This window comes from Vulpes vulpes, chromosome 5, assembly GCF_048418805.1.
Source record: "Vulpes vulpes isolate BD-2025 chromosome 5, VulVul3, whole genome shotgun sequence".
In the NCBI taxonomy this organism is placed as follows: Eukaryota; Metazoa; Chordata; class Mammalia; order Carnivora; family Canidae; genus Vulpes; species Vulpes vulpes.
In genome coordinates, this window is record NC_132784.1 from 82,569,852 (window position 1) to 82,581,379 (window position 11,528).

Here is an 11,528-nt window from a genome sequence, read left to right on the forward strand (position 1 = left end):
CCCCCTCCCCAACTGCCTCCCAGCCAGGCTCACTCACCTCCTTGTCCTGTTTTTGCAGGGCTGAGCCCTCTGGCCTTGCAAACTCAAAGCTGCTCCTGCTCTGCAGGCCAGGCCTCCCTCGGCCCACAAGCCCACAGCCGCCTCTATTCCCTGCACCCCTAGCCCAACAGTGAGAACCGCGTTCTAAATGCACCAGAAAATAATAATAATAATGACTCCCTCTTGGGGAGGTTTTGCATCTGTCACCTTATTTCTTGCCACCCACCCAACCTGTGAGAACAGTGTCTCCACTTTACAGATGAGGAAACAAGCTTAGAGAGGTTGGGTGACTTTCTCAAGGTCACACATCTGGTCAGAGGTGGAATCAAGACACATGATAGTGCCAGTCCGTGTGCCATGAGGCACCCACGCGGGGCTCACCTTCCATGAAAGCCTTAAAGCTGTGACTGGATCTCTGTTCTGTTCTGAGAAACCAGGTTCCTGCGGACACTGATCCTGCCTGACTCCTTTGGCCCTGGAGTCGGGGCACAAATTACTTGCACAAAACAGAAAGTTTTCCCATTTCACTTGAGTTTTCTATTTCTCTCAGGACTAACAGATCTGTGATGAAGGGGGTGGGATATAAATAGCTAGTCTCATGCTCAACCAAGTTTCATGTTCCATCTTGCTCAAAACAGTTACCACTGGGGAGGAGGGGCCTCCATCCCCCACCTGCAGGCTGTTACCTCTGCACTCCCTATACCCTAGTCACCTGAAAGTAGAAGTCACAAATCTGATTTGCTGGGGTCCAGAACATTCCTTGGGCCCCATGTTACCAGCGCACGGGCTTACTAATCTTAAAAGTCAGTCCATACGTGCTCCACGAAAACCTATATATTTCAAGGTAAAGGCTGCCTTCTCAGGCAGGCTCCATCCGGCTCTTTTGCCTTTGACCAACTCAGGCCAGACAAGAAAGGAGCCTCAGTTATACTTTCGGCCCAACTTCAAATGCTTCAAAGCAGCCTTCCCTTCAGCTCATTTATGAACATAGTGGTATTTTTGTTTCCCACTTACCTGGTGGTGCGCTACTTAAATGTTTAACAACTCTCTGGAGGAGTGGAGGTGGCCTGGAACAAACCTGATTTGTCCATTCACCAGTTCCCAGGATGTAAAAACTCTCATGATGGCCAATATCAGATACCAACGTGGCATTTTTAAGAAGTAGTGCCCGTTAGTGCACCACTTTGTAGTATTTCCACCAAGTAGAGTGGTGCAATAGAACCCCAGAACACAAGTCATTGTAAAATGTGGCAAAATAGGAAGTGATGGATTTTGAGTATTTCTTTAGTCGTAAATATAGTTTAATTGTAAGTTGACGCGGTTTAGTTTTTAACAGTGGCTCTATTTGACAACCGGCTTCCAGGATTCCTGAATTTTAACAACTGGCGCTGGCGAGCCAGTCAGGCTGGCTGCAGCACCCACTGCCTGCATCTGTTATTCCTGGCATGCGCTCTTCTCTCAACCAGGATCCTATCACTTGCATCTGCCAACACCCTTTTCTCTGGCGAATAGCCTCCTCCATTCCATTTTGTCCTGGAAGAGCCTCATTTCCCCATTTATAAAACATGCCGAGAGTGGTGCCTATTTCACAGGGTGATGGTGAGGATTAAATGAGATTGTTCCTATCAATTGTCTCCCTCTGTGCCCCGCACACGGTGTGCACTTAATAGGCGGCCAACGTTGCAAGCAAGCCAGAGGAGCCAGGAGGAGGCTAGAGGTTGGCAGGAGGTGGGAGCCACAGGGCCCAGGGAGGGAATGGGAAACAGGCCCCACCGGATGTGGTGCCTTGGTTTCCCCCACCCTCTCACTGACCTTCTTCAGCCCCTCTCACTGGCCTTGCCAGCTTTAAGGTTTTCGGGATGAACAAGGGAGCTTCTCCAACCACAACCAGCCTGGGGAGATATAGGAATCTGCCTTTTCAGTGGGGAGGGGAGACAGGCCTGGAACCCCTACCTGGGATGAGAGGACTCCTATGGGTACAAACTCTACAGGACTGTAGAGGCTTGGTTTTATTTGGTCCGAATTGTGTTCTGGAAATATTTGAGTTCATTGCTAAGGTTAGAAGCCGAGAGCTTTCTCTGACATGTGTTCACTCCTGGCTGGGCAGCCACTCGGGCCAGTCTCTACCTGGCTCTGGGCACCAACCCCACGGCTTCTGAAGGCGGGGCCTGGCAGGCACGGGCATCTGTGTCCTCAAGCACGAGGTCCTGGTTGCCCCACAAACTTCTGGCCTTGTGCATGCGACTTCCCGGGGCTCCTGCCACCCATTTCCCCATCCGCATGCTCACACCACAGTCGGGACCCCCTGTGATGCCTCCACTGTAAGTGGGTCCCATGTCTCCTGTCCACTCAAGGACCCCATGCCAGCGACCCCACATCTCCTACAGCATCACTTATTCCTCCCTCCACCCAACTACAGGCAAGCAGTCATTTCCCCCTTAAAGACCTCGCCACCCCTCCAGCCAGTTGGGGCCCTAGTTCTCTGCCACTTGGCAGCTGAACTCCTACACCCATGGTCTCCTCCTCCACCCCCTTCTCTCTTAACACGACTACTCCGGTCGGGTGTTACACCCCTCACTCAACCAAAACTGCTCTTGGCCAGGTCACCCCAACGCTCAGTCCTCATTGCCAAGCCCAAGGGTGCATCTCGGGCTCACTGTGCTTGGCCTGCCGGTGCTACTGGTCAGAGGGGACCACACCCGCCCCCAACATCTCCTTCCCTTGGATCCTAAGACCCCTGAGTCACTGGTCACTCCTTTTCCTTCTCCTTGGCGGGAATCCCAAATGTCACAAATTCAGTGGCTGTGATGGGCAGTGGCTGCAGGCACAGTGAGGGCACAGGGGATTCCAGATGCAACCAAATTTACAGTCAGTTGAAGACCCGTTTCCCGTTTCCTTACTTTCTCCTTTATTCATGGGCTTGTGTTGCTGAGCTCTTGCTCCTTCTGGCCATAGAGACAGCACCTGGCAGCAAGGGTGGTGGCAGTGGTGGGTACCCCACAGCCCGTAAGACACCTGTGACCCAGCGAGGGGGAAAGGGTGGCCCGGGCTGGGCCACACTGCCCTGCACCATTGCTTCTCGTTTAGTCGGATTATTAATAATAACAGCGCCCTACCTGCTTTCCCTGTCTCCTTCCTTAGTCTCAGAAGCACAGGTCAGATGTGGTCACCTGGCTGAAAACCCTCTAACCTCTCCACACTCCACTCAGAGTAAAACCCCGAGTCCTCACCATGGCTGCAAAGTTGGGGACCGAGAAGGAGCCTCTGCACTCACCCCACCAGGCTCCCCTCACTCCTGCTCCAGCCACCGGGGCTCTTGCTGGCCCTAATATCCCAGTAAGCTCCCACCTTCAGCCTCTGCACTGGGCCCTGTGCCTGGAACGTTCCCCCTCCACCCCGGGTGCCACATGGCTATCGCCCTCAACTGCCTTCACGTCTTGTTTAAATGTTATCTCTTCCAGAAATCTTATTTGAACTGCCACCCTGCTGCTCTCTGACCCTGTTGCGCAACTTGCCCTACTGTTTTTGTTTGTCATCGACGATACCATGTTATGTTTTACTTATTTATAGTATTTATTGTCTGTGTCTCCCCCACTCCCAATCCCAAGTGTCTAGGAAGGCACATAATCAGCCCTCAGGATTTCTTAAATATGTGAGTTTCTAGGAAGGACCATGGCTTTGATCAGATTGTCAAAGAGTTTTGTGGCTCAAAAACTATTAAACAAATCACTTCCCAGGACTAAAGCTATTTGAAAATAAACCATTTGTTCCAGTCCTCCAAGGGCAGGGGCACAGCCACCAAATAGATACTGCCCTTGGTCCTTCCCAATTCCTTCCACTTGACAGTGCTGGGCAGCCCCTCCTACGGCCCCTGGAGGGAGACCCTGAACGCCAGAGGGGCAGCAGCTTTCAGACCATGCGGGAGCTCCCCCAGCAGCAGCACGGAGAGGAGACAGAGCATGAGATTCACCACGCAAGTGGGCCCTGAATGTGGAGTACATGCTGGGAGCAATGAGAGCAGCAGTTAAATACAGAACAGAAAATAACTATCTTTGAAATGACAACCAAAGGGACACATTATCTACGCACTAACACCTAAGGAGGCGGCTGCCCAGGCGCTGGTGGGCAGCTCTTCAGGAGAGAGGGGCCGACTTCTTTCCGGGCTGCCTCGTCTTCAGTCCTTGTAACTTTTCATCTTTCAGTGCCTGCAAGAATTTATCTGCAGAAGAGCAAAACAAACACAGCTGTAGTAAAGAGAAGGCCTTTTCTAACCCTCCCAACGTAAGCTTCTGGGAAGCAACTCTGTGTGCCCTGCATGAATCCAATATCCAACATGGGCAGGAAGGAAAAAAAAAAAAAAACACCTTAACAGCCAAAACATGTTTAAGTGGAGAATGTACAAAAGAAATCCAGGACTTAGAAAAGCCTGTTTTCTAGGGATTCTTTCCATGGCGGTGGAAAGAGGATCTTACAGGGTGTCTGATGTGTAGGGGACCATTCTCACGGCCACATTAACCTAAACATTTAGGTTATTTCATACACCCCTTCCCTGTGTGGCAGGGGAGCCAATTTAACCTGTTGTTTGTTTTTTTTCGCAATACTGGGAATGGTCTTTCTAGAATAATCTTTCCTCCTCTAGTGGTATACTGCAAGTGTTAGCCAGAACAGGTGATGGGAAGACACAGTCTGCAGAACAGCCTATGGCCTCTGAGTATCCTACAGTGTGTTAAGTCCTTATGGGAGTAGAATCAGATTGAACTTGATCCTCCCACCGGGAGGCATCCTGCCACATCAGTACACCTGGTCTGCCCTGGTCCAGAGCCCTAAGACTTTAAACCTAAGACCAAAGGGCAGAGTTCAGGCCCCTGGTGAGAGGGCTCCCAGGGCCAGGGCCGGGGTCCACAGGGTGTTTCCTTCGAGCATTGAGAAGTGGAGGGCCCCAAAGAGCCCCGGTGAACTGTCCTTGGGCTTTTTGGGTCTTGCACAGTTCCCACCTCTACCTACAGACACTCCAACCACCTTCCTTCGCTCCCCCCCCCCCCCCGCCCGTCCAGGACCGCAGTTGAAGACTAAAGCTCGGTCTCTAGGGGTAGGGGTAGGGGTAGGGGTGGTGGGTGATGGTAGCACTGCCACCACGGGGCGCGGGCGGGGCTGTGTTAAGGTGCAGGAGGCTCCGAGTGCAGGATGGGGGCTGCGGTGGATGGACTTCCAGGTTTGGAGGCTCAGAGTCCCCATTACCCAAAGGGCTCAGGACGGATGGAGGGTGGGGTTTGGGCCAAAAGTGTTGGCGAAATCCTGACTGCGGTGAAGGACGGCGTCGGTAGAAACCCAGGATGCGGGAGTCGGGGCGCTGGGAGGTGTGACCGGGTGCCGGGGCGGGGGGGCGGGGGCGGTCGACGTGGGATCCCGGAGCCTGGGGGCTGCAGTCTGAGCCCGAGGCCACACTGCGTGGGAGGGGGTTAGGAGGCGTGGAGCCGGGTGGAGCCCGGGAGCGAGCCGGGGCGGGCAGGGGGGCTCGGGCGGGGCCACGCACAGCGCTGGGAGTCGAAGCCGTCGCCAGTGATGGTGAGCAGCTCCAGCTCCTTAATCCGGATCTCCAGCTCGCATAACTCCTCGGGGTGGGAGGCGGCGGCGAGCCGGGGGGCCGTGGGCCCGGGAGCCAGGGGCGAGGCAGCCCCCTCGGGCCCCGGCGGCGGCGAGTAGAAGAAGCGCAGAGGCTCGTAGGGGATGGAGGCCAGGCCGGAGGGCCAGGGCGGGGGCCAGGGGCGCTCGCTGGGGGGCCCCAGGCCGGGGGGCGGCGGCGGGGGCGCCGGGACCGGGGGCGCCTGGGGCAGGGGCCGCCCCGCCCCCGCCCCCGCCCCCGCCCCCGCCTTCAGCGGCACGAAGAGCTTCTTCCAGATGTTGAAGTCGCTGAGCGGGGACGAGGAGATGCCGCGGTCGTAGAGGGAGGGGAAGTAGAGGGGCGGGGCCGGCCGCTGGCTCATGGTGGGGCTCTGGCTGCCGCGCCGCCCCTTCGGCATCTTTTGAATGGGAGGCTGCGTGGAGGAACCCCGCGCCGGGAGACGCGCGCCTCGGCCCCAGTCGCCCGGGTTCCGAGGTTCCACAGGCCCCGCCCCCCGGCCGGCCCCGCCCCAATCAGGCGGGGTTCTGCGTCAGGCCCCGCCCCTAGTGGGCAGGGTGCTGCGGCCGCCCCCGCCCCGAACAGGCGGTGTTCTGCGGCAGGCCCCGCCCTGAACAGGCGGAGTCCAGCGGTAGGCCCCGCCCCTTCATCCGCCCCAATCAAGCGGCGTTCTGCGTCAGGCCCCGCCCCTAATAGGCAGTGTTCTGCGGCAGGCCCCGCCCTGAACAGGCGGAGTCCAGCGGTAGGCCCCGCCCCTTCATCCGCCCCAATCAGGCGGGGTTCTGCGTCAGGCCCCGCCCCTAATAGGCAGTGTTCTGCGGCAGGCCCCGCCCCGAACAGGCGGTGTTCTGCGGCAGGCCCCGCCCCTTCAGCCGGCCCCGCCCCAATCAGGCGGGGTTCTGCGGCAGGCCCCGCCCCTAATAGGCAGTGTTCTGCGGCAGGCCCCGCCCCAGAGCGTACCCGCCCCCTGACGGCGGGCCGCGCCCCCGGGGCTGGTGGGGCTCGGCGGGCAGCGGGGACTGGGAGCTCCCGGCGCCCGGAGCCGGCCTGGCACGGCCCCTGCTTTACCCCGCTCCCCCAGCCCGCTGCCCCGCGGCCTCCGACCGGGTAGCGCCCCTCTGTTCTTCCCCCCGCCCCTACGTTTCCATAAGCCTCGCGCCCCTGGCCCCCAGCTCCCACGTCCCATCTCCCCTCCCCGCGGAACCTCAGACAAAAACAAGAAGCAACGAGTTGGCCAGAACTGCAAGAGAATAGATGCATTTTCCAGTCTTCCTCTCCTTTCACAGGGAGATCATAGACACCTGCCCCCAGCACAGCCGGCCGGCTCGCCTTAGCACCCCTCGCTGCAAAGTCTCTGGGGAAATGAGTTTTCATCCTCTACAGCGGGATGCGGACTAAGGAGAGGAGAGGAGAGGTTGCTTGGGATCCTCCCTTAGGGCCAACCCGTGCTCCTGCCAAATTTTCCAGTGTTGTGTAAGGTTCTGGAAAAGGGAACCCTTATATGGATTTGTAATAGATCTGAAGTAGGATGTCTTCAATGGAATGCAGTTTACTTTAGTTCTTTTCCAGACACATTATTAGAAGCTAACAGGAAACAAACCACTGAAAAGAAACCCTGCTAAACACCCCTCCAGGGACACCTGGGTGGCTCAGCAGTTGAGCATCTGCCTTCCGCTCAGGGCATGATCCCGGGGTTCTGGGATCCAGTCCCTCATGGGGCTCCCTGCTGGGAGCCTGCTTCTCCCTCTGCCTGTGTCTCTGTATCTCTCTCTGTGTGTCTCTCATGAATAAATAAATAAAATCTTAAAAAAAAAAAAAAAAGGGTGAGAAACACTTAAATAAACCCACCTCAAATAGGTCACCCTTCTTTAAGAGGGACCTGTACATACTGTCAAGGGGCTTGTCCAGCTCATTTACAGGAGTAGACCGTATTAGCCAAAGAGAAGGGGGAGTAGATTTCCTTGAAAGCCTTTCCCTAATGATAGTGGTGTGAATGGATAAAGATGGGTTGAGGGTGTTGGCCAGTCAAGGCCTTAGTCAGTACCAGCTCCATTAGCAAGGGCTACACACATATATATGGCTCTCTACATACACCACGCACAGGGCTGTGTGTGTGTACATGTTATGTATGTGTGTCTGTATGTTAGGTGTTGGTTGGACAGTTAGGTAGTCAGGGCCAGGATCCCCACCAAGAAAATATGGAGCCAGGCCAGCTAAAATAAAACAGCACCGACATCCTGTTTTGCAGCTTAGGCAGGACCACACTAGCATTTTGCTTTGCAGCCTTGTAGAAATGGCTTCTGCAAAACATCCTAAAATAGGATAATTAACCACAAAGCATTTGTCAATATTACGGGGAAGGGGCAGTTAAGACACAAGCCCCCAGATGTCAGAAAAAAAAGACCATCAGCACAGAGACATTAACCTAATAGGTAGACAGATACGTGACCAAAGTCCTGGCTGGCAGGACTCAGCACGCCCTGACTGCTTAACACAGTTCTGCAAAAGAGCTCCTAAGAACCCCTAAACTCAGAAACTCACTCGGGGGCCCCCCTTCCGTCTCTAGTCTTGCTCAGTAAACTTTGCTTTGCTGCCACCACTCTTGGCCGGGCCTACCTCTTCTTCTTTGAAGCAGCGTGACCAAAACCTGCGGGTACTCAGGGGACAAAGGTCCTGTAACATATACAGCAGAACAGCGGACAGTCAGGTGGCCACGCTGGATATCTTTGGGGAAGTTGCCTGACTTCTAAGACGGTTTTCTGTAAGATTAAAAAAAAAAAAAAGAACCAGGCTGCCTCATACAGTTGTTTGTGTTGATCCAACAGAAGACAATGATGTGCGTGAAGCGCTCGTGAAGTTAGAGACGCCCAAGTGCGAGGAGTGGCGGGCCACACTGACAGCCCCATTTCATGTCCCTGAGATTATGACCTGAGCCAAAATCAAGAGGTGGACACTTAACCTACTGCACCACCCAGGGGCCCCCTATTTGAGAACTTCTAAAACAGTGTGTTATTCTGTGTTTGGGGAACTGAAGGGGACTAGAATATAGCACCCCAAAATATGTCACTTTGGGATAAAAATCAGAAGTTGAAGGCAACTGACAAATGGCAGACACAGGAGAAGTCCTGTTCTCTCCCTTTCTGCCTCAAAGCAGGGTATACATTTCCCTTGGTGAAGGCATCCTCCTCCCCACACCCCTCTCCCCTACCAGGAAGAAGAGGTGAGAGTTCTCACTGGAGGTGGCACTGACCAGTCTGCATGAACAAATCTTCCCTCACAACCCTTACCTTCAATGAGTTTCCCCCATGTACCTACCTTTCCACAATGTATGACTTCTGGAAGCCCAACCCCCTTTTTCTTTGTTATCCCTTGTCCACAACGTATCACCCTGTGTTAAAATGGCTTATAAGTTTTCAAGCTTAAATGTTTCTTTGGGCTTTCACGTTTTCTGTGAGGCCCCGAGTGCATGCATAATAAATCTTTTCTCCTGTTAATCTGTCGTTTGTCAGTTTAATTCACATGACCCAGCAACCGAACCTAAGAGAGCAGAGGAAAAGATTTTTTTCCCACCTCTATAGAACCACAGTAGTAGTAAGAACCAGAGTTTTGGACTTAGACCTGGGGCCAACCCCTGGATCTCCTATGTACTTGGCTGTGCAGAGGAACCTTTATGAACCTCGGTTGTTCCTTTGTTTGTCTTTAATCTATATGATGGGAATGACAATGGTACTTCTTCATTAAAGTGGCAAGGTTACATGAGACCATCTAAGGACCTGGCCATAGAACGCGCTCAGTAATGTTAACTCTTATTGTTATATGTTGAAGATCCTTAGAAAGGAAAGGGATTTTGTGTTATTAGTTTTTAAATTTATTTATTCATGAGAGATATGGAGAGAGAGACAGAGACACAGGCAGAGGGAGAAGCAGGCTCCCCGGGGGGAGCCCAATGCGGGACTCGATCCTGGGACCCCAGGATCACTCCCTGGACCGAAGGCAGCCGCTCCACCCCTGAGCCACCCAGGCGCCCTTACATTAGGTTTTTCAAATGCAACCTAATTTTTATTTGTATATATCCATTCAAAGTGAAAAAGCTTACAGACCTTTAACTTACCTTAACTCCAAGGTGATCAGATTTTTGTCCTGCGGCGGGGGGGGGGGGGGGGGGGGGGGGGGGGGCAGGGGGGTTAATTATAAAACAATCGTGAAGTTACAAATCGTAGGTTAAAAGAAAGGTTGTTCCCTCTAACAACCACACAGGAAAACGCTGCAAGGAACAAACACGGAGATAAATCCCAGGGAGGTGAAGCCCATACACGGTACTAACCACAGCAGGTAGCTCAAAACCCTCCAAATTAGCTTGGCCAACAAGTGTCTGGGAAAGTCCGGTTGGTGATGAGAAGACAGCAGGCATCCATTTGAAACAAACATTCCCTCCTGGGCCTGAAAGCTCTTGAACACCTGCCTCGCTACCCCAAATCCTCATTAGGTGCCCGCCTGTTGGGGCTTGAGGGATTCAATCTCAAACACCGACCCCCCTGCCTGCACCTGGAAGCACCTGGACAGACACTCAGAGGTCCCTCTTGGCTGCTGCAGCTCTGCCGGGGGCCACGTGGGCTTGCCCGTGGCGCACCTTCCAACCAGGCCCACGCCCAGGCGGCATGAGGCCCAGCGGGCAGCCCACGGGCCTGGTCCACAGGGAGCGGGCCTTTGCTGCTACAGACAAGGGCAGGCCTGGTCCTTTCTCCAAACTCATCTGTCAGGGCGGTTGCTCTCTCTTACTCTCAGGAGAAGGAGGGCAGGACTGTCACCCTTAAACACATGACACAGTGGGGTGGGGGTCCCCCCAACACTCTGACTTCCACTGTCTCACCGGGGCTGTCACATGGCAGTCGGGGTTGGGATTTGCCCTGCCCAAGCCCCCTCCAGCCAGGAGCTGCTAGGCCTACGTGGGTTACTGTGTGCCTGGTTCCTTCACCGTAGCCTGCTGGAGACAAGGAAGCTTCTGGATCTGCTTCCCTGGGAGTCCCACTGGGGGCTCCTTTATGGAGTAAATGTTTGTGTCCTCCAAAATGTCTATGCTGATACCCTAACCAAGAGGAAGGTGGGGGTCTGTGGGAGGTGATTAGGGCATGAGGATGGAGCCCCCATGAATGGGATTAGTGCCCTTAGAAGAGGGACCCCAGAGATCTCCTTTGCCCCATCCTCCATGTGAGGACACAGGAAGACAGATGTCTGTGAACCGGGAAGTGAGTTTTCATGACACCAAACATGCTAGAGACTTGATCTTGCACTTTCCAGCCTCCAGGCCTGGGAGAAAGAAACGCTTGTTGTTCAGGGCACCCAGTCTATGGTATTTGGTTATGGTAGCCTCAATGGTTTTTTGAACCCAAGACTCTGTGACATGGGGAAAATCGAGTCAGCTCTCTGAACTTCCATTTTCTGGTCCATAAAATGAAGACAATATTTAGGTCACAGGGTTGGGGGTGCATTTGATGAAAATACGCGTAAGCAGTACCTGGGACACACAGAGGGTGCTGTAAAGTGTGGCTGTGATGGTTAGGCAGTTACAGATGGATTCCTTAGTTCACCATTAAACCCTGGGGAGCTGATGAGGAAATTGGAGGGGGGAAGGAAGGATGTCACTTCTAGAAAACCAAAACCTGCTCCAGATGATCCAGCAAGCCCTATGCCCGGGAGGCTACTTCCTGGCTGTCCTACTGAGGACCGTGACAGCAAGCTCATGAGGAGAGCCTACACTACGTGCCACACACTTATCTCAACTCCACTGATCTTCCTAACGACCCACGCAGTAGGTGTGATTATCCCAATTTCCCAGATGAGGAACTGAGGCATGTAAGGTTAGGAGCCT

At 54.2% G+C, this 11,528-nt stretch overlaps 1 protein-coding gene across 1 annotated transcript; it reads right to left on the reverse strand.

Moving 5' to 3' along the window:
* Window positions 1-3,588: 3,588 nt before the first annotated feature.
* C5H11orf91 (chromosome 5 C11orf91 homolog) lies at window positions 3,589-6,143 on the reverse strand. The gene is made up of 2 exons (XM_072759091.1): window positions 5,573-6,143; window positions 3,589-4,258 (listed from the first exon to the last, which is right to left on the reverse strand). The coding sequence occupies exons 1-2, from the start codon at window positions 6,057-6,059 to the stop codon at window positions 4,173-4,175; spliced, it is 573 nt and encodes a 190-aa protein (XP_072615192.1). The 5' UTR covers window positions 6,060-6,143; the 3' UTR covers window positions 3,589-4,172.
* Between the last annotated feature and the right edge of the window lie 5,385 nt (window positions 6,144-11,528).

Excerpts from the sequence above, each read along its gene's own strand:
- C5H11orf91 (XM_072759091.1), bottom strand. The coding sequence starts at position 6,059 with ATGCCGAAGGGGCGGCGCGGCAGCCAGAGCCCCACCATGAGCCAGCGG. Across the intron at positions 4,259-5,572 it reads CGGCTTCGACTCCCAGCGCT|ATAAATTCTTGCAGGCACTG; the intron begins GTGCGTGGCCCC and ends GCTCTTCTGCAG.